The sequence below is a fragment of the Rosa rugosa genome, chromosome 2, assembly GCF_958449725.1.
Source record: "Rosa rugosa chromosome 2, drRosRugo1.1, whole genome shotgun sequence".
NCBI lineage: Eukaryota > Viridiplantae > Streptophyta > Magnoliopsida > Rosales > Rosaceae > Rosa > Rosa rugosa.
The window spans coordinates 25348662-25375335 of NC_084821.1; the positions used below are offsets into that span (position 1 = coordinate 25348662).

The 26674-nt window shown below is 40.3% G+C and overlaps 4 protein-coding genes across 10 annotated transcripts; 3 read left to right on the forward strand and 1 right to left on the reverse strand.

Moving 5' to 3' along the window:
- On the forward strand, positions 1-5905 carry LOC133733961 (uncharacterized). 6 transcript variants are annotated; one of them, XM_062161619.1, is made up of 12 exons: positions 1-1189; positions 1706-1909; positions 2265-2369; positions 2468-2533; positions 2614-2769; positions 3064-3138; positions 3219-3373; positions 3738-3873; positions 3951-4017; positions 4115-4236; positions 4349-4405; positions 5430-5904. In XM_062161619.1, exons 1-12 carry the CDS (start codon positions 191-193, stop codon positions 5583-5585), a joined length of 2298 nt encoding a protein of 765 aa, XP_062017603.1. In that variant the 5' UTR covers positions 1-190; the 3' UTR covers positions 5586-5904. The 6 variants fall into 6 exon arrangements, 5 of the variants coding, with proteins under 5 accessions (XP_062017603.1, XP_062017604.1, XP_062017606.1 ...); XR_009857987.1 differs by having other exon boundaries at positions 2-1189; positions 4349-4778; positions 5430-5557; XM_062161622.1 differs by having other exon boundaries at positions 2-1189; positions 4329-4405; positions 5430-5567.
- Positions 5906-9238: 3333 nt separating this feature from the next.
- On the forward strand, positions 9239-11718 carry LOC133733182 (protein BPS1, chloroplastic-like). Its single transcript, XM_062160805.1, has 4 exons — positions 9239-9256; positions 9448-9767; positions 10278-11344; positions 11638-11718. The coding sequence occupies exons 3-4, from the start codon at positions 10290-10292 to the stop codon at positions 11696-11698; spliced, it is 1116 nt and encodes a 371-aa protein (XP_062016789.1). The 5' UTR covers positions 9239-9256; positions 9448-9767; positions 10278-10289; the 3' UTR covers positions 11699-11718.
- Positions 11719-14004: 2286 nt separating this feature from the next.
- Positions 14005-14472, reverse strand: LOC133730582 (isocitrate dehydrogenase [NAD] regulatory subunit 1, mitochondrial-like). The gene has a single exon (XM_062158142.1). The coding sequence runs from the start codon at positions 14470-14472 to the stop codon at positions 14005-14007; it is 468 nt and encodes a 155-aa protein (XP_062014126.1).
- A 315-nt stretch (positions 14473-14787) lies between these two features.
- LOC133727926 (uncharacterized) lies at positions 14788-24795 on the forward strand. 2 transcript variants are annotated; one of them, XM_062155329.1, is made up of 12 exons: positions 14788-16150; positions 16690-16893; positions 17249-17353; positions 17452-17517; positions 17598-17753; positions 18048-18122; positions 18224-18378; positions 18743-18878; positions 23005-23071; positions 23169-23290; positions 23403-23459; positions 24484-24795. In XM_062155329.1, the coding sequence occupies exons 1-12, from the start codon at positions 14888-14890 to the stop codon at positions 24637-24639; spliced, it is 2562 nt and encodes an 853-aa protein (XP_062011313.1). In that variant the 5' UTR covers positions 14788-14887; the 3' UTR covers positions 24640-24795. The 2 variants fall into 2 exon arrangements, with proteins under 2 accessions (XP_062011313.1, XP_062011312.1); XM_062155328.1 differs by lacking the exon at positions 24484-24795 and having other exon boundaries at positions 14789-16150; positions 23403-23688.
- The last annotated feature ends 1879 nt before the right edge of the window (positions 24796-26674 follow it).

Below are 26674 nucleotides of genomic sequence, written 5' to 3' on the forward strand. Positions count from 1 at the left end.
CCAAACCGTAATCTCCCACTTAATCTCCTCCCCCTCCTCTTTGCAAACCCTAATCTCCGACCTCACTTCCTCCGAGAAGCGGTCCGAGGCCGAGCACGTCTTCAACATCTGCAAGCGGGCCGATCACGAGTCGCTTTCTCTCAAACTCGCTCAGCTTCTCCAGGTCTCTCCCGACGAGAAGACCCGAACCATGTGCTCCATTCTCCTCCGGAAGCAACTACTCACCCGCGACCTGTGGCGAAGACTCTCTCGTAACACCAAATCCACCCTCAAACATACTCTATTATCTTGTATTCAACGCGACGACACCCCAACATCGATTTCGAAGGCCATCTGCTACGCCGTGTCGGAGCTCGCCTCCGCAGTGTTGTTCGTCGAAGGCTGGCCGGAGCTCTTGCCCTTTCAGTTCCAATCTACCTCCTACGATGCGCCGCCGAAGCTTCAGGAATGCTCCTTCTTGATTTTCGATCAGCTCGCGTACTTCTTTACCCCGTTTAAGAAGGAATTACACACCGTCTTCTTGTACTGCTTGAGCTCCTCCACAAGGTCAGATGAAGTTAAGATAGCTGCGTTTAGTGCTGTGGTCAATTTCATTCGGTGTTTGCCCTACTCTGAAGATGAGGATAGGTTTCACGACGTCTTGATAGAAATGATGAGAACAGTGATGGGGGAATTGAACAAAGGGAAGGAGATCATGGCACAGGAAGCGATCAAGTTGTTCATTGAATTGGCCGGGACCCATCCGACGTTGCTCAGCTGCAACGGACAGATCATCCGGGCTATGCTGCAGATTGCTGAAGCCATAGATGTCTTGGAACAAGGGACGAGGCACTTGGCCATTGAGTTTCTGATTACTCTGGCCGAGGCCAGAGAGCGTGCACCATGGATAATGAGGAGGTGTCGGGAGTTTGTTGGTCTACTTTTTCCCATTTTAATGAGGATGGTTTCAAATGTCAAGGATGATCCCTCATGGCATACAGCTGAGACTGATGATGACATTGCCTTGGGTGTAAGTGGTGATTACTGTGTTGGGCAGGAGTGTTTGCATAGGCTTGCCATTGCCTTGGGTGGCAATAACATTGTTCCAATTGCGTTAGAACACTTTACTTCCCATTTTGCTGCACTCGAGTGGCCCAAGCATCATGCAGCATTGATTGCCCTTGCTCAAATTGCTGAGGGTTGCTCTGAGGTATCAACCCTGAATCCTGCATAGAATTGAAACATATTGTCACTGGTCTTCGTAATGAATTGAGATTGAAATAGTTGTCAACTCATGAACTTCACTTGGCCATGCTGCATAATTGGAAAGACGGGGCACTGTGAAAATAATTATTTTGTATTTGATATATCCTGCATAGATCTGAAAGTAATGACCTCATATGTTATTTGGTAACAAATCAAGCTTGGACTAGTTGTTAACTCATAAACTTCACGTGCCCATGCTGCGTAATTGGAAAGACGGGGCACTGTGAAAATACATACTAATCAACCAAAATAAAGATGATTGTCTTGATGAGATGCACGCACACTCATATAACGATTCTTGATGCAGTTTCCAAGTGGTCTCTTACTCACTTCTATATCAATAATGTGAAAAGTTCAGCGCAGCAAAGTATTTATTTTTTTATGCATCATACCACCTGTTGCAGTGAAATGTATTCAAGTTATCTTATTGTATATCTTTTCTTTTTTCTATTCGCTGCAGGTAATGATAAAAGATTTGGAGCAAGTGGTGGCAATGGTTTTGAACTCCCTTGAACATCCACATATTCGGGTAAGGTGGTCAGCTATTAATGCAGTTGGCCAGTTGTCTACTTATTTGGCCCCAGACCTGCAAGTTCAATATCATCAACAGGTGTTTTCTGCACTGAATGCCACTATATATGGTTTGCAGAACCGTCGTCTACTGGTAAGTTAATGTCTGACAAGATTGTTTAATCCTAATCGGGAATTTTTGACTGGTGATGATTTTGCTTCTTGCCATGCTTGTTTCTATGAAGTAATGAGAATCTAAAAGTTCACTTTTGAGTAAAGAAATTGACAGCTTTTTGTGTTAGACAACATTGGTTTTTGTACTTGGGAATTGTGTGGCTCTGGAGGATATTGAATATGCTGGCATTTTCTTTATTTGGCTCATTTGTGGAGTTCTTTTTGTCAGACATGCTCATTGTCAAGACCATGTTATTTGAAGGAAGCTTGTCCTTTTCTTTTGCTAGGAAATCAATGGCTAATAATTGTTACTTCATGTAATTTGATATCTGCAGGCACATGCTGCTTCAGCACTGCGAAAATTCGTTGAGAAATGTGCTAGGGATATCTTGACACCTTATTTGGATGAAGTGGTTTCCCAATTGGTTGTACTTTTGCAGGTAATTGCTTATATAAACCGTACCACATTGATGATGCTGGACTTGCATGTTCTTTTGAAGTACTATTTTACATGTCTCAACTTTGATCTCTTTTGCAGAGTGAGATACGTATGGTGCAAGTAGAAGCATTGACTGCTTTGGCATCAGTTGTTGTTTCATTTCCGGTATTTTTCTCTATAATATGTTCTTCTAGTTGAATGTTTGTGTTATGGATGATTCAATTGGATGGTAATGGGATCTGTAGGAGCAATTCCAAAAATACTATGAAGTTGTCATGATTCCCCTGAGAGTTATGTTGTTGGATGCCACTAATAACCCAGTTTGGTCCAAGTCCGTGGAGTGTATTAGCTTGGTTGGTATGGCTGTTGGAAAGGAGAAATTCAGGGATGATGCTAAGAAAGTAAGTCATTTATATGAAACCACTTGTTGCATCGGTGCTTCCCCATTTTGGAATTTACATGAGATATGTATCTTGCTACCAATGGTTATTGATAGGACGGATTTAATTTTCTTCTTCATGCATATTTATTGCATATAGTATATTCTGTTTTCCAGATGAGAAATTAAAATTTGAGCATCTTCATTTTTTACTTAACCAAGAAACCTGCAGCTGTTTTGTTTTGTTGGGTTGTTCAAATCAGCTAGTTAATGTACATACGTACCAAATGATGTTTACCGCTTTAATTTCTGTAAGGTCATGGAAATGCTGATGTCTTTGCAAGGATCTCAAATGGAGCCAGATGACCTAACTACAAGTTGCATGCTACAGGTATTTTATCTTAAAATGACCCTGCTCAGAAAGTGCAATTTATACCATCTTATAACAGTTTATCTACAATGTTATTGTAGATATGCGCTGACCTCTGCAAGTGTCTAGGACAAGATTTCCTTCCGTACATGAGTGCTGTTATGCCTCCTTTGCTTCAGTTTGTTCAAATTAAGCCTGTTGAAACTGTTACCTCTGCAAATGACAATTGTGATATGGATGAATCTGATGATGAAAGGTTTCAATTTCTGCAAGTTCTGTATCTGAAAGCCTTCTGTAATATTCTTCCATGTGCCTGCACAACCTGTTTATTTATTTAAACCTTCCATCCTCTTTGCAAGCAACCACACACAAGCTAACGAGTCCAAGTTCACATGAACCTTTAGCTGCATGCCATAAAAACTAGTCTGCATGGATAACAACCACGGCCTTGACCTCCATCCTAAAAAAAATAAAAATAAAAATAAAAAATAAAAAATATAATAATAATTTTTGTTTGTAGAGCACTGATGAGTGTATGGTTACTGAGTGTATAAGATGTAGCAATATTCATGCTTCCCTTTTGTTCTTGATGTCATGCTAAAAGTTGGTCTGTGCTACAGTATGGAAACAATTACTCGTGGAGATAAAAGGATTAGAATCAAGACTAGTGTATTGGAGGAAAAAGTTACAGCTTGCAATTTGCTGTGTTGCTATGCTGATGAACTGAAGGAAGGATTCTTTCCATGGATCGATCAGGTCTGTCGTAGTGTAATAATAACTTTTCTTGCCAGGCCTTCAATGATATGAGTCTAAAACGGGTCATTTAATTGCAGGTTGCCCCAACGTTAGTTCCACTTATATTTTATATCCATGAAAAAGTGAGGAAGTCTGCTGTTTCAGGTAGTATTCACTGATAATGTTAGATGGTTTTATTTGCTCCTTCATCTTCATATGTCAGTGGAGGTTTGATTGGTAAATCATTTTTTTTTTCCTCTAGCAATGCTGAAGCTACTGCTTACTGCAAAGTTAGCTGTAGACAGAAGGCAAGCTGAAGGTTGTAATGAAAAGTATTTAAAGCGATTCACTGACTACATCATTCGAGCTCTGAAGTTACGTAAGGTGATTTACTGTTTGTCAATTATACCTTCCTGATCATAGTGAATGATATGAATCTTTTCCTGATTCTTTTTGTTTGGTGCTGCCCAACTTAGAGAATGCAATTTGTGTGCAGGAAGATGATTCTGAAATCTGCATAAATATATTGGATGCTATAAAAGAATTTATACAGGTCTGGACACACACACGCACACACACACAGACACGCACAGGTCTGGATGCAGTCTGGATCAGAAGTGGATGTCTGCAAAGACGCAAAAGTGCGGACGCGGCTAAGGGCATTGTGGATGGTGGTGCTGGTCTTGCGGGTGCCGAACCAGGCCTCCATCTTTAGCTTCTTGCCCGTAGACTTTTGTGTTGAGCTCGAAGTCGAGATTGAGGTGCTGGAGGTTTTGGGTGAACTTCCCATGCGGACCTTCAACCTCGATCACTTTTTCCTCCATAATGGTGGACGCCATCCGGGATGTTAGTAGTCTCCGAGGACAGAATCTGCGCACCATCCGCACCGCCCCGAGCCGCGTCTGCGTTTTTAATTTTCTCATCAGGTTCGGACATCTGCTTCTGATCCAGCCTCTTTATGTATGTATTTTTTGTAGTTGAACATAAGATATCTCATCATGAACGTACATCGGATATAAGTTTATAGGCAAGATAGCTCATGCACAACCAAAATGTAGAGTCAGAAATCCAAATCGCATTCCTAATCCTGAAAGCCTTCTGTGTTGCCTTAATCGACCACAAGGGACAAACAAATCTACACACTACACACATACCTGATTGGATGAAGTGGGAAAATGTTCGCTTCCCAAGCCTAAACTACAAACATGGAAAAAGCGGTGCAAAGATCGGATGAGAATTTGAAATTGGAACATATTTGGAGTTTTTAGGGTTTTCATTTTGATTAGGCTCATATTATTACCATATGGGAGAATTTCATGCTTGAAGATGTTCAAAAGTTAATCTGTTACAATAAATGGATTATTGTTGGACAAAAGAAAAATTATTTGTATTAAAAGAGCAAAATTATTGGTCAATAACTCACAATTTAAATTTTGGTTTGGGAGAAAATGTAGCTCCTCGGAATGAAGTCTTATTTTGGCTTTGTGCACCAAAAGTAGTACCTAGTTTTGGCAAATCCATTTTTACGTGCCACATTATTTCTTCTGTGCATTGCTTACTTGTATCATTTCTTTCAGATCTTTGCATCCACTCTAGATGAAAGCCATGTCAAATCCATCAAGGAGATCAAGCAGGTGAGTACTCGTTCAAGTAAGAAAAGAAAGAGAGCAGAAAGGACCTCAGCATATGATTTTGATGATGAGGAAAGGAAGGCGATGAAAGTGGAAAATTAACAAGAGGACCAAAGTTTTTGATCAAGTAAAATAGACACATTATTATCTCATAAATTTGTTTGCTTGTAATTCCTAATTTAAATTTAGTTATTAAGGCAAACCACACCGTCAAATTAGCGTCATGGTTGGAACTTGGAAATAGTAGACCTGCTATATTTTTATCATATAATAAGCAAAATTTATAATTAGGTGATTTTTTTAATAAAAATTTGTCTAATTAATCAACACAATTGACCGTTAATGATTTTACGATTGTTAGACGATAATTATTTTTTTTATTTGAATTAAAAAAAAATTTAGTGAACAGTGACATCTTGATTAGCTACCCATACTAATGCCGTGAAGCATATGGTTTATATTTCGTTGGCATCAGGGATGGCTCGGATTGAAAGGATTGCGTAAGGGTGGAAATTAAAAGAAAAAAAAAGTGGGTAAGGGTGGAATTCAAAAACAAATGTAATTTTTTTATACTATTATTGGCCCACCCACTATATCTGGAGAGCAGTTATGGGTAGTTGGAATTTTTTTTTTTTTTTGTTACAAGTTGGAATGTTTTTCATGCAATTATCATCCACTATTTTTTTAATTTATATTATTTTGTTCTCTATTTTACAATTTACTATACTATCTCTATATATATATTTTTTTTGAAATGGGCTGGTGCGGCTGCCCTCAAGCATTGATTAATAAAATTACAGAATACAAGGGGGGGACGTAGAGCCTGAACCCCAGATTATAATAAGCATAACGAGAATATCCTGAAATAATACCAAGACTCTCTACAAAATCTATGTATTCTAACAAGCACCAAATAGCAAAGAGTGCACGAACGGCTACTCCATTTGCTTTGACATAGCGGTGACATATCAGAACGAAGAAGCATCTTTACAAATAGTACAGCTTTCCCACTATGTTGCCGCACGGAAATCAATCTGGCGACACTCAATTTCATTCTGCCACTTGGAGGTTGCGTCCATTTGATCAAGCAAATAGTTCGCCGCTTCGCTAGGCTAGACAATGCACACTGGGTGAGCATGCTGGGACCAAGCCCATGTCGCCCTATTGTAAAGTGATAGAGACTTATTACCGGCATAAAGCCACGTCTAATTAAATATAACATACGATAAAATATAAAAATAAAACATTTTAGGACCTGAGCCCAAACCCAAACCCAGGCCCAAAATCCATCCAGCCCAAGCAACAAAGCCCGGGCCCAAAGAACCAAGGCAGTTAGCCTCCATCCCTCTCGCCCACCCCAACGTCGCGCCTGCACCATCACGCCACCTCGCTCATCACTCTGCCATCGATGTCGGGCCTCCAACACCGCCGCTCTGTCGCCGCCGTTGGACCACCATAGGAGGACGCCATCCAACCCCACGATCCCAACCCCACACAGCCTGGATTCGGATCGTGAATCCAGACCCAAGAGGACGACTGCCCGAACAACGCCTCGCTCCATTCCTTCACCTACCCATGGTGGCTTCGCCGCCTGACCCATCGTAGCACCATGGGTCCTCCCAACATCGATCCCACCCCTCAACGACAAAGCATACCTGGATGCAGCCGGACACGAGAGGAGATGAGGATAGAGAACTCCACGCCTCAGCCTCCGAGCATCGAACCTGTCCATGGGCAATAGAACCCGTCCGGCCGCACGCACAGTGCAATGACAAGGCCGGCGGCCAGAGCCAGGGCCGAGGCGCAATCCCAGCCGGTGTTCTCTAGGTTTTTCTCTCTCTAGGTAGTTTTTGAGATGGAGGATGGTTCAATTCACTATACTATATATCTCTATTAATTATATGAGTAGCGTTGATCATTAAAGTTTCAAAATGTAATTTTCTATATCTATACTATTATTAAGAGAAGAGGTTTTGTTAGCCAAAATAGAAAAAATGTATCAAAATGATCCTGAAATATTAAAAAACTTTACAACTCATAAATTAGATAAGGGTAATATAGCTAGTCAAATTAAAAAATAAACAGAAAATAGGAAAAAGAAAAAAAATGGTGAAAGTGAAATGGGTGATTCTAGTTGGACCTCCAACTTTTTTCAATTATTAATAAACTTTGTCAAGTTATATGAAAAGACAAATAAGGACAATGAGAGAAAAATGAAAAAAAAAAAAAATACTCTTCTTACCTCCTCCAACCAAATATAACATTCAATTAATATTTTTTTTTTAAATTTCCTTATATTGCCTATATAATTTTACAATTTACCTAAAACAATTAAGTAAAAATAATAATTTCTATACATGGCGCATCATTTAATACAAAAATAAATTCAAAACAATCTGATTTGGAATTTTCTTAAACTAAATTAATTGAATATTATGATATAATTATTACTCGATCTTCCAACCCAAAACCCTTGAAATCCTTCTTTTAACAAATTCAAAGAGATTCCAACAACATATCAAGATCGAGAACCAACACTCTGATTAATTTTTGTGAAGGAGAGACTTACTCATAAGAGAGCAATATAATGTGATTTTGATTTATTCTTCTTATCGTGGTTGAAGATAGAGATAAAAAGTAGAGTAATAGATTGTTGTATCTCATGTTCAATGGCGTTTTGGTAAAAATAAGGAGGTCTACTTAACTTTTCAAGTAATTTACTTTTTAAAATAGAGGTGTACTAAGAGCAACTCCAACAGATTCCCTATATTTAGATTTTTCTCTACTTTATGGAAAAATAAGCTTCTTTTGCTCCAACAGATTCCCTATAATTATCCCTATTTTAGGGAAAGTGAGGAAAAAGAAAACCAAATTCCTTATATTTACAGCAAATTCTAAAATTTTTAGGAAAAATATGGAGATTTTAGAGATTGTTGTAAAATAGGAAATCTGTTGGAGTTGGAGAAGAAAAAAAGATTAAAGCTTTGACTTTTACTTCCCTATAATACAGAAATTATAGGGAAGATGTTGAAGTTGCTCTAAGTATGGGAGGTCCAAATAGCAAATTTAGAGGTCCAAATAGCAAATTTGGAGGTCCAAATTGAACCACCCAAGTGAAATAGATAAGAACCTTAAAAAAACTACCCACTTCTATGAAAAACTACCCACTTCTATAACAAAAAAAAAAAAGGGAAATGATGGAAAAAGTCACATTAGAGTGTGAAATGATAAAAAAGTCACCTAGTTTCCCTCTTGATAAAAAGGTCCATTATGAATTGTTAGTAATATTAATTTAGTCCTTATTAATAATAGAGTGATGTTAAAAAAGGTCAGTTTTTAATTTTTTTTGATTCCTATTCTGCCCTTATAGCCTAATACATGCTTGGAGAAGCTCTGTGAGAGAATCTTAATATCTACTTCCTCGTGATCTTTCTTCTATTTCCTCTCTGTTAATCTCACTGCATTATCTTCTACACTTTTCTCAGGTTGAACCAGAGATCGGAGATAAAATTCCTCAGAGAAAAAAGTCACGGTTCTTTTCTCTTTCGCTCTCTCGAGATCTCAAACAATTTTGATCGGTTTCTTCTGCCGTGATCCACCAAAACCCGTCGTCGTCGGCGAGGTTGGAAGGACTAACCTCTCCGGGAACGATGCCTTCGCCGCGATCTGCAACAAGTACGACCGATACGACATCTACAAGTAGAAAGACTCTAACGTCTCCGGTGCCGATGCCTTACTCCGCCATCGAGTCCGACATTGAAGCTGCTCTTCAGGTTCGGTCTCTTTCTCAATCTCTCTCGATTCTCTTTATTTGATCTCTGTTTGGTTTCCGGAAAAGTTCGTGAAGTTGAAACGCGATAATGTCATATCCGGACGTAGGTGGATGAAATTGAGTAGAATTTTAGTTATTATTTGGTCCTATTTTTCAAATTGAGACTGAAATTTGAGTAATCTTAATCTGCAGAAAGCGGAGCTTGCTTCAAAAGAAAAAAGTATGGCATTTGCAGGTGCTCTGACTGCCAAGATTCGCCGGACCAAGGCTCCATTGCTTGAAGAGGTTCCCAAGTTGCAGAGATTGGCTGTAAAGAAGGTTGGCCTCCACTGTTTGAATCAATTCTATTTCCGTGCTTCTTCGTAATTGTGCATTTCATAAAATTGTTTGATAAATTGATGTTTAGTGCAGTCCTCTGCATATATGCTAGAACTTGTTTAGCGCTGGAAGGTGATTTTGGATGGGTATTGATTGGACAAAAGATGATTGCTTTTGAAGAGAATTCTTGGCAGGTAAATGAATATACATATGCCTATTGATTTCTCCGCTTGTATGCATCACATATCTACATCCTGCTAATTAGCTCATGAATGGTGTGGCCTTCAATTTCTGATGGTCTCCATAGGAAATGGAATTTGTGAAATAACCTACCATGTTTTGTGTTCTAGTTATTAAGGTTGCTGATTAAGAATGTGAATAACTCATCCTATATGGGTAAAATTGTTTGAACTTTGAGTAGTCTGCATATTGGTGGATATTAAGAATGTAAGAGACAAACTGTGGCTTCCAGTTTATCTATTTTCCTGTTCATGTATTATCAATTAGCCATTGTTCATGTATTATCAATTAGCCATAATTATTATATCTCCTGGAATTAAGAGGAAGGTTGTGAAATTTTGCTTAGTATATCATTTTTTTTGCTGTTGTCTTCTGGATTACTAGTTTTGTAAATGTTCTTGTGGTCTTTGAGTTGGTCGTGTTCGGTAGCTGATTTGCAACATCATGTTTATTTCTTCTTGCAGTGAATACTAGTAATGAGTCGTCCACAGGTCCCGCACCGACCTTTCTTCCATTTTGGAAATCCTTTCCAGATGATTTTGCCGAAGGGTTCTCAAATGACTCCGAACCTTTCTGCACTGCTGAACACTTTTGAGGAAACATTGGCTGGGAGGTTGAGAAAGCTCAACCCAAAAGATAACAATGATGTCCTTAGCTTGTCATGGATGAAATTGGCAATGGAGTCGCTTTGTGGAACTCGTAATGACATAAAAACTCTCATAGCTGAGATTGATCTTCCCGTGAGTGCTTGGGATGAGAAGTGGATTGATGTGTACTTGGACATCAGTGTAAAGTTGCTCGATATATGCATTGTCTTCAGCTCTGAGATCGCACACTTAAATCAGGGGCATTTGTTTCTTCAGTTTGTGTTGCATAATTTGAATTCAGCATCTTCGAAGCAATTTATTCGTGCCCGTTCTTCAGTTGATGACTGGAAGAATCATATTGCTTCAAAGAACCCCAGGGTTGAGAACTGTAGCACCATTTTGGACAAGCTTGTGGAATCACTGGATCTACCAAAGGTTAAGAACTCAGCAAAAGGGAAACTTTTAATGCGTGCTATGTATGGAGTGAAGGTGTTGACAGTATCTGTTTGTAGTGTCTTTGCCGCAGCCTTTTCTGGTTTTGCAAGCAAGTTGTTAGATTTGAATGTTGCCAAGACATATATTTGGGCACAAGCATTTAATGACTTACAGAGTAATGTAAATGGGGAAATTAGAAATGTACTTTCTAGTGGTAGAGTTACGGTACTGAAAGAGCTGGAAGCAGTTGATGGTATTGTGAAGCACTTGTATCCTATGATCCAAGATGACGTGGCCCTCGCAGAAGAAGAAGCATTCAAGAATTCTACTTCAGATTTAGAAAGGAAGGCACAAAATCTTTCCCAAGGACTTGATCTTCTGACCAAGGAAGTGGATGGGTTTTTCCAAATCCTTTTGACTGGACGCGATGCCTTGCTTTCTAAGCTAAGATCAGGTGGAGCAGTCTCTGACCGGATGCTGATGGGAAATGTAGAAGGGCAGGTTGTGAGGTGAATAGAAAAGCTAATCTCTAATCTTTATAAAGATGGTTTTAGGTATGTGGCTTTAAGTTTTCTTGTTTTTGTAAGTATACCATCTTGTATGGCTAAGTGTAATCAATATGTTGTGAGGTATAAGTTATGTTGTATTACTATGTTAGTGGTTTGTAGAAGTATATTGCATTATGTGCTGACGTTTATATATGAAATATGGTTTGGATTGAAATCATGTGAGGCTGCTCTGCTACTTTATTTTGCTTCCATTGGTTTTAATTTAAAGATGCTTCATTATTTACCTCTATCAGACTTTTTGATCTTGAGCTTGTCACGCAAATCATTACGGCATGGCTCTTGGTGTTAACCTAAAGCTAAAGACTCAGATGAATAATATTATTTACACTTTTTATTTATTAAATAATTTAGATTTGTTGAAGTTTTGTATATCCAAATGATAATATCCAATGACAATGTGGCACGGCCAGTGACTTGAAGTTACTTGGTTAGTGACATGGTCAGTTACTTGGTTAGTGACATGTGATTAACAGTGACTTGGCTATTAACTTGTGACTTGGCTACTGACAGTTACTTGGTTAGTGACATGTGATTAACAGTGACTTGGCTATTAACTTGTGACTTGGCTACTGACAGTTACTTGGTTAGTGACATGGTCAGTTGTTACTTAGTTAGTGACATGTGAACAGTGACTTGGCTATTAACTTGTGACTTGGCTACTGACAGTTACTTGATTAGTGACATGGTCAGTTACTTAGTTAGTGACATGTGATTAACAGTGACTTGGCTATTGACAGTTACTTGGTTAGTGACATGGTCAGTTACTTAGTTAGTGACATGGTCAGTTACTTAGTTACTTGGTTGTGACTTGGCTACTGACAGTTACTTGGTTAGTGACATGGTCAGTGACTGTTAACCTCAAGTCACTGGCTACGTCACTTGTTAAGTCACTGGGAAGGCACATTGCATGTCACTGACTAGGTCACTGTTATACACAAGTTACTAACCAAGTCACTAACTATGTCACTAGTCAGTGAAGTCATTCAGGCATCAGGCATCGATTCTGCTACGTTCTGAAGATCGAGACATGCAATCAGGTATGTGCTTGCAGGCACGTTTGCAGCAGGTATGTGTGATCTCGAAATTAAAGTGCGGAGAATTCTCGATCTCGTCATTGGTCAGGTCACTGTTAACCTCAATTCACTGGCTATGCCACTAGCCATGTCACAGTCAATTACAAGTCACTGACCATGTAACTATCAAAGTCACTGATGATCTTCTCATTTTCACAATCTAGGTCACTGTTGTACACAAGTTACTAACCAAGTCACTGGGAAAGCACATTGCATGTCACTGTTATACCATCATTAGAGATCCATACCAGCCTTGGTTGTTAATTTCAGTGATCCGAGCCAAAGTAAATTTAAGATGTGTTTACAAATTTGAATAAGTATACAGGCTATTGGGTGCTAGCAAGGTAACCTAAAAAAAAAAAAGAGCCGTAAACAGACGGCATTGGCAGTTGGCCAATAAGAGAGTAGTCTTGGTTTTATTGAAGCCGCAACTTCTTTCTTGGAGGCGAGTAGGGAGATAGATCAATAGTTGGTATGCTCGATACCAATTCGACCAAACATGGACTGACACATCTCACATTTTGAAGCAGATCTGGGTCACATCCCATGCTACCTAAAAAGATGAACTTTTCTTTAATCTTTGACAAGACGATAGTTGATTATATAGTCTACTAACAGTGGATGCATACTTCATATCGGGCATGTGTATATAACTATGATCTACTTTACAGAATTACAAAGCTAAAAGGCATATAAATCGAACACGACCACAATGTATTTTCATATGCTAGGCTAACAACATAACAATAATTTTAGGAAGCAGAACGCTGCGAGACGACTATGATTATAATGTGATGATGCCATACACACCACCATGAGCTATTCATTCATTAATAATCAAAATCTGTAATACCAAAAAGCATCAAGGAAAAGAAGATTAAAGCAGCTGAAACATTAATCATCATCTTGATTATCATAGGCATAAGAACACTAATATACATCATCATCACCACCATCCAGTCCACACCTCTACCAATACCCATCACCAACTTCTGATTGCATCAAAGTTGATATTTATATGCATCCATAAACATAAAATCTAAAGGCTATAAACTAATAAAGGATCCAACTTAGAAGAGTAATGATAATATCAAGAATAAAGTCAAAATAGAGCTCTCAAAATCAAACTACCTGTAAAGGAGAATCCCCAGATGCAGGCTTAACGCCTGTTACAGAACACCTTCAAGATAATATTTAATGGACATGAATGACAAAAATCAATTTTCCACATGTTCAGAGGAATTCTGATAATAACCACAAGGTGCAATTATACCAAGCTGAAAAAAGCTTACCTTCACTAGGCGTTGCACACTATCACAGACCTCCCCACAAAGAAATTATAGAGACACAACATTTGAATTTGGATAAAATTATAGAGACAATCAAACACAACAACTGATACCAATACCTCCTCTACACAGATTCTACAATAAAAAAAATTAAACTAATTAAGTTCATAATAATCACAAACGAAAAAGATATATTATCTGCTCCTCCCAAACTGACTGAACATCATGAATTTTACAGTTAATAACGAATTTTACATTTCAGAATTGCATTGTTTATACCTTTAAGGCTTTCAACAACTCTAGGAATGATCTCGTGCTTGAGCCCCGAGTACTCACCGTCGGTGTTCTCCCTGATCACTAGAATGTCGACGTTGCCATGCTTGGTCTGTAAGCCACGCAGATTGAAGCAGTTGACCAACGAAGCATAGAGATCGAGATCTCGCCGGAGGTGCATGTTCAGCGAGCTAACGCCGCCGCCCATCGGCGTCGCCAGCCCACCTTTCAGACACATCTTGTTCTTCCTGATCGACTCAATCACCTCCTCCGGCACCCTCGGCATGTCGCCGGTGACATCGTACTTCTCGAAGTAGACCGGCGCCTGCATCGCCTCCATCACCTTCTCGACAGTGTTCGTGACTAGCGGTCTGATTCCATCGCCGGGGATTTTGGTTACGACACGTGGAGCTCCGTCGCTGGGTGGGGGCATGTCGGTGAGCGATCGGGTTTGGATCACGACGGTGAGGTCAGTTGAGAGAGAAAGAGGGAAGGGTTAATTATATTCTGAAATGGACCGGGGAAGAGGGAGACGATGACATGAGTTGTAATTTTTGTCATTTGTAGTGTTAGATTGCTAAAGAGTGACCTTAATTATCATGGGGTATTTTGTGTCACCTGAATTATAATAAGGCACTTCAAAATGAACTCTTTTATCATTGGCCCAAAAAAAAATCTCAATTCCTATTAAAAAAAAAAACATCAATATTCACACAGTGTGTGAGTCCATCTAGTATTTCAATTAATCTCCAACACTTTTTCCTTCCCTCCCTCCTCTTCTTCTTTTCTTTCTTTCTTCTTCTTCTTCTTACGAGGGGGTTTCTTCCTTTCTCCGTCAGCGTATTGGAATGGTGGAGTCGACTGAGCATCAGCAACTGGCGGCCATTCTCGGTCCTGAGCCCGCCGCCACTTTCCAAACCGTAATCTCCCACTTAATCTCCTCCCCCTCCTCTTTGCAAACCCTAATCTCCGACCTCATCTCCTCCGAGAAGCGGTCCGAGGCCGAGCTCGTCTTCAACATCTGCAAGCAGGCCGATCCCGAGTCGCTTTCTCTCAAACTCGCTCAGCTTCTCCAGGTCTCTCCCGACGAGAAGACCCGAGCCATGTGCTCCATTCTCCTCCGGAAGCAACTACTCACCCGCGACCTGTGGCGAAGACTCTCTCCTAACACCATATCCACCCTCAAACATACTCTATTATCTTGTATTCAACGCGAGGACACCCCAACATCGATTTCGAAGGCCATCTGCTACGCCGTGTCGGAGCTCGCCTCCGCAGAGTTAGAGTTGTTGGGCGGCGAAGGCTGGCCAGAGCTCTTGCCCTTTCTGTTCCAATCCACCTCTTACGATGCGCCGCCGAAGCTTCAGGAATGTTCCTTCTTGATTTTCGATCAGCTCGCGGACTTCTTTACCCCGTTTAAGAAGGAATTACACACCGTCTTCTTGTACTGTTTGAGCTCCTCCACAAGGTCAGATGAAGTTAAGATAGCTGCGTTTAGTGCTGTGGTCAATTTCATTCGGTGTTTGCCCTACTCTGAAGATGAGGATAGGTTTGACGACGTCTTGATAGAAATGATGAGAACAGTGATGGGGGAATTGAACAAAGGGAAGGAGATCATGGCACAGGAGGCGATCAAGTTGTTCATTGAATTGGCCGGGACCCATCCGACGTTGCTCAGCCGCAACGGGCAGATCATCCGGGCTATGCTGCAGATTGCTGAAGCCATAGATGTCTTGGAACAAGGGACGAGGCACTTGGCCATTGAGTTTCTGATTACTCTGGCCGAGGCCGGAGAGCGTGCACCATGGATAATGAGGAGGTGTCGGGAGTTTGTTGGTCTACTTTTTCCCATTTTAATGAGGATGGTTTCAAATGTCAAAGATGATCCCTCATGGCATACAGCTGAGACTGATGATGACATTGCCTTGGGTGTGAGTGGTGATTACTGTGTTGGGCAGGAGTGTTTGCGTAGGCTTGCCATTGCCTTGGGTGGCAATAACATTGTTCCAATTGCGTTAGAACACTTTACTTCCCATTTTGCTGCACCCGAGTGGCCCAAGCATCATGCGGCATTGATTGCCCTTGCTCAAATCGCTGAGGGTTGCTCTGAGGTATCAACCTTGCACTGATTTTTGTTATTCATATATCCTGCACAGAATTGAAACATATTGCCACTGGTCTTCGTAATGAATCGAGATTGAAATAGTTGTCAACTCATGAACTTCACTTGGCCATGCTGCATAATTGGAAAGACGGGGCACTGTGAAAATAATAATTTTTTATTTGATATATCCTGCATAGACCTGAAACTAATGACCCCGATATGTTATTTGGTAACAAATCGAGCTTGGACTAGTTGTTAACTCATAAACTTCATGCACCCATGCTGCGTAATTGGAAAGACGGGGCACTGTGAAAATACATACTAATCAACCAAAATAAAGATGATTGTCATGTATGAGATGCACGCATACTCGTATTACGATTCTAGATGCAGTTTCCAAGTGGTCTCTTACTCACTTCTATATCAATAATGTGAAAAGTTCAGCGCAGCTAAGTATTCATTTTTTTATGCATCATACCACCTGTTGCAGTGAAATGTATTCAAGTTATCTTATTGTATATCTTTTCTTTTTTCTATTCGCTGCAGGTAATGATAAAAGATTTGGAGCAAGTGGTGGCAATGGTTTTGAACTCCTTTGAACATCCACATATTCGGGTAAGGTGGTCAGCTATTAATGCAGTTGGCCAGTTGTCTACTTATTTGGCCCCAGACCTGCAAGTTCAATATCATCAACAGGTGTTTTCTGCACTGAATGCCACTATATATGGTTTGCAGAATCGTCGTCTGCTGGTAAGTTAATGTCTGACAAGATTGTTTAATCCTAATCGGGAATTTTTCACTGGTGATGATTTTGCTTCTTGCCATGCTAGTTTCTATGAAGTAATGAGAATCTAAAAGTTCACTTTTGAGTAAAGAAATTGACAGCTTTTTGTGTTAGACAACATTGGTTTTTGTACTTGGGAATTGTGTGGCTCTGGAGGATATTGAATATGCTGGCATTTTCTTTATTTGGCTCATTTGCGGAGTTCTTTTTGTCAGACATGCTCATTGTCAAGACCATGTTATTTGAAGGAAGCTTGTCCTTTTCTTTTGCTAGGAAATCAATGGCTAATAATTGTTACTTCATGTAATTTGATATCTGCAGGCACATGCTGCTTCAGCACTGCGAAAATTCATTGAGAAATGTGCTAGGGATATCTTGACACCTTATTTGGATGAAGTGGTTTCCCAATTGGTTGTACTTTTGCAGGTAATTGCTTATATAAACTGTACCACATTGATGATGCAGGACTTGCATGTTCTTTTGAAGTACTATTTTACATGTCTCAACTTTTATGTCTTATGCAGAGTGAGATACAAATGGTGCAAGTAGAAGCATTGACTGCTTTGGCATCAGTTGTTGTTTCATTTCCGGTACTTTTCTCTATAATGTGTTCTTCTAGTTGAATGTTTGTGTTATGGATGATTCAATTGGATGGTAATGGGATCTGTAGGAGCAATTCCAAAAATACTATGAAGTTCTCATGATTCCCCTGAGAGTTATGTTGTTGGATGCCAATAATAACCCGGTTTGGTCCAAGTCCGTGGCGTGTATTAGCTTGGTTGGTATGGCTGTTGGAAAGGAGAAATTCAGGGATGATGCTAAGAAAGTAAGTCATTTATATGAAACCACTCGTTGCATCGGTGCTTCCCCATTTTGGAATTTACATGAGATATGTATCTTGCTACCAATGGTTATTGATAGGACGGATTTAATTTTCTTCTTCATGCATGTTTATTGCATATAGTATATTCTGTTTTCCAGATGAGGAATTAAAATTTGAGCATCTTCATTTTTTACTTAACGAAGAAACCTGCAGCTGTTTTGTTTTGTTGGGTTGTTCAAATCAGCTAGTTAATGTACATACGTACCAAATGATGTTTACCGCTTTAATTTCTGTAAGGTCATGGAGGTGCTGATGTCTTTGCAAGGATCTCAAATGGAGCCAGATGACCTAACTACAAGCTGCATGCTACAGGTATTTTATCTTATGCTACAGCTATTTTATCTTAAAATTACCCTGCTCAGAAAGCGCAATTAATACCATCTTATAACAGTTTATCTACAATGTTATTGTAGATATGCGCTGACCTCTGCAAGTGTCTAGGACAAGATTTCCTTCCGTACATGAGTGCTGTTATGCCTCCTTTGCTTCAGTTTGTTCAAATTAAGCCTGTTGAAACTGTTACCTCTGCAAATGACAATTGTGATATGGATGAATCTGATGATGAAAGGTTTCAATTTCTACAAGTTCTGTATCTGAAAGCCTTCTGTAATATTCTTCCATGTGCCTGCACAACCTGTTTATTTATTTAAACCTTCCATCCTCTTTGCAAGCAACCACACACAAGCTAACGAGTCCAAGTTCACATGAACCTTTAGCTGCATGCCATAAAAACTAGTCTGCATGGATAACAACCACGGCCTTGACCTCCATCCTAAAAAAAATAAAAATAAAAATAAAAAATAAAAAATATAATAATAATTTTTGTTTGTAGAGCCCTGATGAGTGTATGGTTACTGAGTGTATAAGATGTAGCAATATTCATGCTTCCCTTTTGTTCTTGATGTCATGCTAAAAGTTGGTCTGTGCTACAGTATGGAAACAATTACTCGTGGAGATAAAAGGATTAGAATCAAGACTAGTGTATTGGAGGAAAAAGTTACAGCTTGCAATTTGCTGTGTTGCTATGCTGATGAACTGAAGGAAGGATTCTTTCCATGGATCGATCAGGTCTGTCGTAGTGTAATAATAACTTTTCTTGCCAGGCCTTCAATGATATGTGTTAATGCTTGGATCCGTTGGGGATCTAATTAACGATAAGTAAAGAGAGAGAGAGAGAGAGTGACACAAGATGTATAGTGGTTCGTCTCCGCCTTGGCGGGAGACTACGTCCACTTGAAAGCTTATACTAGTGTGTTGAGCCTTGCGGCTCGAGAGGGATTACAAAGCATGTAATGGGATGGTGTTTAAGTGGGAGGAGGCATTCCTTTTATAGGTGAAGGAAGCCATCTCCTTTACATTTTCTTAGATGTGAGACAAGAACCCACTATTCTAGTGTAGAAAGTCTAGTTTGTGAGGGCAACTTGGCAAGGCCGGAAAGGTGGCTTCCCGGCGACGGATTTGCGACTTCCGGATACCGTAGCGTAGCTTGAACATAGGGCTACAAGATGCAAGTAGCGGTTGGGCCTCACCATGGCTTGTGGGTGTCCCAAAGAGGGTGTTAATTATGCTTGGTGAGATAGCAAACTAGCCTTGCTAGTAGAGGTATCTACAAGTCCCCGAAGTCCCCAAGTAAGAGGAGCTTCTTGGTTGGGGAGTTATAAGCACGATGTCACCAAGCATAAGTAACCGGGCGGTACGGAGCCCCTACAAGTCCCCGAACTCCTTAAGCAAGAAGGGACTCGTTTAATCCTGCACAATGAGACAAAAACGCGCATATGTAGAATGCTTTGTTGTATTGGTTACCGTTCGTATTAATGGAATGCGAAAAGAATTCGATTTGTAGTGAGCAACAAATGGTAGAAGAATTCAATATTCCATTAATGTGTATGAACATGTAAAATGTTAGTAGTTGTATATGTGGATCTTATGGTCATATAACACGCACAATAGATAGTGGCAAGTGTAATGGGTGTCCATAGTAATTTTGTGGGAGTAGTCCCGGTGACATAGAATGAAGCGTTTGTGAACTTGGGGCTTAAGTAAAACATGTTGGACATGATCGAGCAAGTTGGGTGTAGTTGAGTGTGTAGGCGCTGTGCGAGCATGCGAGGCGTGGCCCAAGCGCAAGTCGTGGCCGTACTCGATACCCAAGCGAGTCGTAATCCGAGCAAGTCGTTTATCCGAGCATGTTTTAGTAAGTCGTAAGTGTCACAAGCTTCTAGATGAGTGTCACATATTTATTTAATTGAGTTGCGATTAAGTAGTAGCATGGCATATGTGTATAGCATGTACTTGTAGTAAAGTAGCTAATAACATTTTGTAGGCATGCTTAAGTGTCATGGAGACATGTATAGTCATGGCAAAGGCTCTAATTGCAAGAGCGCAAAAGATAAGATAAAGTGACTTATCTTATGCCGATTTGGAGGCTAGCGGAGTTGGCCGAGCATGACGGTTCATTGCTCCGGTGACATTCCTTAGTAGAAGGCTAATGATCTCGTTGATTGAAACGGTGCTTGTGCCTCGTTAACATAAGATAAGGTAAATGATTAGCACCTTTGTCATGTAGGTGACACAAATAGCGGATTTGTTTAAGAACCAGCAAGCATATCCTAAAGTAGGGATATATGCATAATTTAAAGTGTAATGGTAAATTGAAATATGGTGACCATGTTACCGTAGCCTGAGCTTAGTATGCACCACGTGGTGGTAGACATATCCTATTTCAAAAGGTGCCTAATGTACGCTGCACATGTGAGGTAGTCTTTGGCATGCTCAATTTAAATTTATATTGACATAAGAAAGACATGGTTACTTGTCGTGCATGTTTTACTAGACATATGATCACCAATTGTCAAGGATAAGTATAAAACTCATCGCAAGGTCATGTTAATATGCGGTGCATCATAATTGGTGGTGAGTCGTTGTGTTCGAGGTCAGCTTGGAATGACTTTAAGCAAATGTATATGCATATTCTTAACACAAGGGGTATCATTGAATTACCAATGATGAGTTAAGTTTGCACAAAATGAGGAGCATTTAATACCGCCAGCTGATCATGCATGTGAGATAATGAAATTTTATCAAGGCATATATGTATATGAAGTAGAGATGCTTATAAACACCGCAAGGCAGCAAGTAATTATATTGATAGTATGGCCCAATGGCTGAGACATGTGGCTAGCTATCAGACATGCATTAGACATATGTGTAAGGTAGCCATATATGAAGCGGTGATGAGCTGCGCACTTGCATGGGTATACAGGTGTAACAAGTTAATTGATGATGAGATTGCCAATTATACATGCATCATATGGTTCTGGTGGTAGTAACTTAGCAGCTCAGTAAGCATATATATAGAGATGCGAGGTGCATGAGAAGGAATGAGAGGACGAATGAAAGACTTAGCTTTTCAAGTTGCTCTCTGGCCACCGTACAAGCCTACAGTTCGATGGCATAATTGAGGGCAGAGTTGTGATGGGTGAGACCGGCGGGTGTGTAAACCAGATGTCCGGGTGCGCAGGTAAGATAGAAACGCAGCCCAGAAATGGTGCTCTGCCCAGTATGGCTGGCTAATAACCATCAGCGGAAGAAGTTCGCCGGCGGTAGTCTTGGTGGGCGGAGGTTTTGCCGCTGGTGCTCAAGAGTCCGGCGGAGACCCAAGAGTCCGGCGGAGACCGAAGAGTCCGGCGGTGGCTGAAGAGTTCGGCGGAGACGCAAGAGTCCGGCGGAGACTCGATAGTCCGGCGGAGACTCGTACCGGCTAGCGGAGGCCTTGGACGGCGGAGGGGTGAAGAGTTGGTGGTCGGCGGAGGTTCAAATCTCAGCGGAGGATCTGATCAATGCTAGTGTGGCGGAGGTTGGCCAGCGGAGCGGAGGTTTGGGAAACTGCAGCAGAGAAGTTGGGCGGAGGAGTGTGGCCTGCCCTGTTCGAGCGGCCTTGCCTGGTCGTGTACATGCCAGCGCTGGGCCTGTTCGGCGCTGCTGAGGCAGAGGTGCTCTGGAGCTGCAGCTATCTCCGGCGGTGAACTGCGAGTGGTAGAGCCGGCGGAGGAGCGTAGAGAAGTTCGAACTGGGCGAGTTGGGCGCTGCGTTAGGGCTGGAGCTAGCGGCGTTGGCTGGAGAGTTGAACAAAGCAGTGAAGGAGCTGGCTAGCAGCCTTGACTGGCGGAGCGGAGGAGAGCTCGAAGTTCAGCGAAGTGTTGGTGTCCGACCGAAGCTGAAGTTCAGCGGAACATGAGCTCGGCGGAACTGAAGTCTGGCGGAGATGCAGTTGGTAGGAACTGGCGGGAAAATTTGAAAACTGGAGGGGTGCCCAGAGAAGTTTTCTAGGTGTCTAGAGAATTTTTTTTGCCGCCCATTTTTTTTTTTTTTTTAAGGTTCAGCGTTGACCAACTTTGTCAGCGTTGACCAGACGTTTACCGGACCCTATGGGCGTTGACCAGCCCCGCTGGGCGTTGACTGACTCCGCCGGGCGTTGACCGGCCCCTATTTGATGTTGAATGAGCGTTGACTCAATACTTTCGGGTCGAAGTTTGTGGTAAGTGACGAAGGGTTTAGGGTTTTAGGATATGCTTGCTGGTTAATGCTTGGATATCCTAAAGTATATCCTACAAGCATATCCTAAAGTATACGAAGCCTTTGTGTTGGCTTCCCACAGACAGCGCCAATGTTAATGCTTGGATCCGTTAGGGATCTAATTAACGATAAGTAAAGAGAGAGAGAGAGAGAGAGTGACACAAAATGTATAGTGGTTCGTCTCCGCCTTGGCGGGAGACTACGTCCACTTGAAAGCTTATACTAGTGTGTTGAGCCTTGCGGCCCGAGAGGGATTACAAAGCATGTAATGGGATGGTGTTTAAGTGGGAGGAGGCATTCCTTTTATAGGTGAAGGAAGCCATCTCCTTTACATTTTCTTAGATGTGGGACAAGAACCCACTATTCTAGTGTAGAAAGTCTAGTTTGTGAGGGCAACTTGGCAAGGCCGGAAAGGTGGCTTCCCGGCGACGGATTTGCGACTTCTGAATACCGTAGCGTAGCTTGAACATAGGGCTACAAGATGCAAGTAGCGGTTGGGCCTCACCATGGCTTGTGGGTGTCCCAAAGAGGGTGTTAATTATGTTTGGTGAGATAGCAAACTAGCCTTGCTAGTAGAGGTATCTACAATATGAGTCTAAAATGGGTCATTTAATTGCAGGTTGCCCCAACGTTAGTTCCACTTATATTTTATATCCATGAAAAAGTGAGGAAGTCTGCTGTTTCAGGTAGTATTCACTGATAATGTTAGATGGTTTTATTTGCTCCTTCATCTTCATATGTCAGTGGAGGTTTGATTGGTAAATCATTTTTTTTTTCCTCTAGCAATGCTGAAGCTACTGCTTACTGCAAAGTTAGCTGTAGACAGAAGGCAAGCTGAAGGTTGTAATGAAAAGTATTTAAAGCGATTCACTGACTACATCATTCGAGCTCTGAAGTTACGTAAGGTGATTTACTGTTTGTCAATTATACCTTCCGGATCATAGTGAATGATATGAATCTTTTCCTGATTCTTTTTGTTTGGTGCTGCCCAACTTAGAGAATGCAATTTGTGTGCAGGAAGATGATTCTGAAATCTGCATAAATATATTGGATGCTATAAAAGAATTTATACAGGTCTGGACACACACACGCACACACACACAGACACGCACAGGTCTGGATGCAGTCTGGATCAGAAGTGGATGTCTGCAAAGACGCAAAAGTGCGGACGCGGCTAAGGGCATTGTGGATGGTGGTGCTGGTCTTGCGGGTGCCGAACCAGGCCTCCATCTTTAGCTTCTTGCCCGTAGACTTTTGTGTTGAGCTCGAAGTCGAGATTGAGGTGCTGGAGGTTTTGGGTGAACTTCCCCTGCGGACCTTCAACCTTGATCACTTTTTCCTCCATAATGGTGGACGCCATCCGGGATGTTAGTAGTCTCCGAGGACAGAATCTGCGCACCATCCGCACCGCCCCGTGCCGCGTCTGCTTTTTTAATTTTCTCATCAGGTTCGGACATCTGCTTCTGATCCAGCCTCTTTATGTATGTATTTTTTGTAGTTGAACATAAGATATCTCATCATGAACGTACATCGGATATAAGTTTATAGGCAAGATAGCTCATGCACAACCAAAATGTAGAGTCAGAAATCCAAATCGCATTCCTAATCCTGAAAGCCTTCTGTGTTGCCTTAATCGACCACAAGGGACAAACAAATCTACACACTACACACATACCTGATTGGATGAAGTGGGAAAATGTTCGCTTCCCAAGCCTAAACTACAAACATGGAAAAAGCGGTGCAAAGATCGGATGAGAATTTGAAATTGGAACATATTTGGAGTTTTTAGGATTTTCATTTTGATTAGGCTCATATTATTACCATATGGGAGAATTTCATGCTTGAAGATGTTCAAAAGTTAATCTGTTACAATAAATGGATTATTGTCGGACAAAAGAAAAATTATTTGTATTAAAAGAGCAAAATTATTGGTCAATAACTCACAATTTAAATTTTGGTTTGGGAGAAAATGTAGCTCCTCGGAATGAAGTCTTATTTTGACTTTGTGCACCAAAAGTAGTACCTAGTTTTGGCAAATCCATTTTTACGTGCCACATTATTTCTTCCGTGCATTGCTTACTTGTATAATTTCTTTCAGATCTTTGCATCCACTCTAGATGAAAGCCATGTCAAATCCATCAAGGAGATAAAGCAGGTGAGTACTCGTTCAAGTCAGAAAAGAAAGAGAGCAGAAAGGACCTCAGCATATGATTTTGATGATGAGGAAAGGAAGGCGATGAAAGTGGAAAATTAACCAGAGGACCAAAGTTTTTGATCTTAATAGACACATAATTATTGTAATCTCATAAATTTGTTTGCTTGTAATTCCTAATTTAAATTTAGTTATTAAGGCAAACCACACTGTCAAATTATTGTCATGGTTGGAACTTGGAAATAGTAGACCTGCTATATTTTTATCATATAATAAGCAAAATTTCTAATTTGGTGAATTTTTTATAAAAATTTGTCTAATTAATAAACACAATTTACCGTTAATGATTTTGCGATTGTTAGACAATAATTCTTTTTTTTATTTTAATTAATTTTTTTAGTGAACAGTGACCTCTTGATTAGCCACCCTTACTAATGCCGTGAAGCATATGGTTTATATGTCGTTGGCATCAAGGATGGCTCGGATTGAAAGGATTGCGTGAGGGTCGGAATGTGGGTAGGGGTGGAATTCAAAAACAAATGTAATTTTTTTATACTATTATTGGCCCACCCACTATATGTGGAGAGCAGTTATGGCCTTATGGGTAGTTGGAATTTTTTTTTTTTTTTTTTTTTTGTTACAGGTTGGAATGTTTTTCATACAATTATCATCCACTATTTTTTTTAATTTATATTATTTTGTTCTCTATTTTACAATTTATTATACTATCTCTATTAATTATATGGGTTAATTACATATATATAAGTGTATATTTGAATGTTTTTTTAGCCATAAGTCCCAACTAATTTTTTTCCCTCATAAGACTACTAGATTAAAAATGGTGTTATATTTTGAATATAAAAACTAACATATTTACATAAATGTCACTAGAGTAAAAAGTCAACAATCATTCTCTCTTCTCTCCGGCGAGGTCTCCGGCCAACTTCCTAAGGGTCTCCGGCCGACATCCGGTGACCACAAAAACTACTGTCACTAACACCAAAAGCTACTGTGGCTAGCAACAAAAGTTAATCTGATGAGATTTCCGGCAACCTCCGGTGAAGTCACAAAAGCTACTATCACTAGCAATAAAAACTACTGTCGCTAGCAACAAAAGGTACGATGGTGAGATTTCCGGCGAGGTCACAAAAAATCTACTATCACCAGCAACAAAAGCTACTGTCACAAACAAAAATTACGCTGGTGAGATTTCCAACGAGATCACAAAAGCTACTGTCACCAACAAAAGATACGCTCCCCAAAACCAAAAGCTACCATCCCCACCAACAAAAGTTACGGTCACCAATACCAAAATCTACTCTCACCAGCAACAAAATCTACTGTCGCATCACCAAAACTTAGGCTTAGTTTGGGATTGCTGTGCTGTGAGGAGAATCACTTTTGAACTTGCTGTGAGATGAAGCACTTCCGAATTTGCTGTGAGAAGAAGCAGTTGAGGTGTTTGGTAAACTGTTTTGAAAAGTGCTGTGAGAACGAAAAGCAATTTCTAGGTGTTTGGTAAGTTGCAAGGTAAAAGTGCTTTGGCTGGGTATAATTACCAAAATGGGCATACATGCTAAGATATGCTACTAAAATACATAATTTTGTTTTTTGATTATGTAACCATACCAAATAAAAAAAATTCTCATGTATTATTCTTCTACCCTTGGTTGGACCGAATAAAAGATTTACTTTAAACCCTTCAATATGCATTTTATGTTTTACTATTACACAAAATAAGTCTAGAATATTTGGATTAATTTCCCTACCATAGTTCAACAGTTCTGTGTAATCAAGTTATGATCATTGTTATGTACCTTCATTATATGTTACTGCAAATGATCTAGCAAATGCACATCATTTTCTCTTAGATGACTTGAAAACAACAGTGATTTTAACTGCACATAATAGCCATTTCCTATGTTTAGGTCAGTCAACATAGCTTAGTAATCAAAACAACATTTCTTTAATGTATGTAAATTTTTCCAATTCAGCAGCCATTCTATCACATTTGAAGGTTTATTATTTTCCCATTACCATCTCTGCTGCTCTTTATTGGTCAAAGAGCACCTGAACAACCATAGATATGAGAACCAAGCAATACAAGGGAAAAAAAAAATAGCACAAGGCACATGGA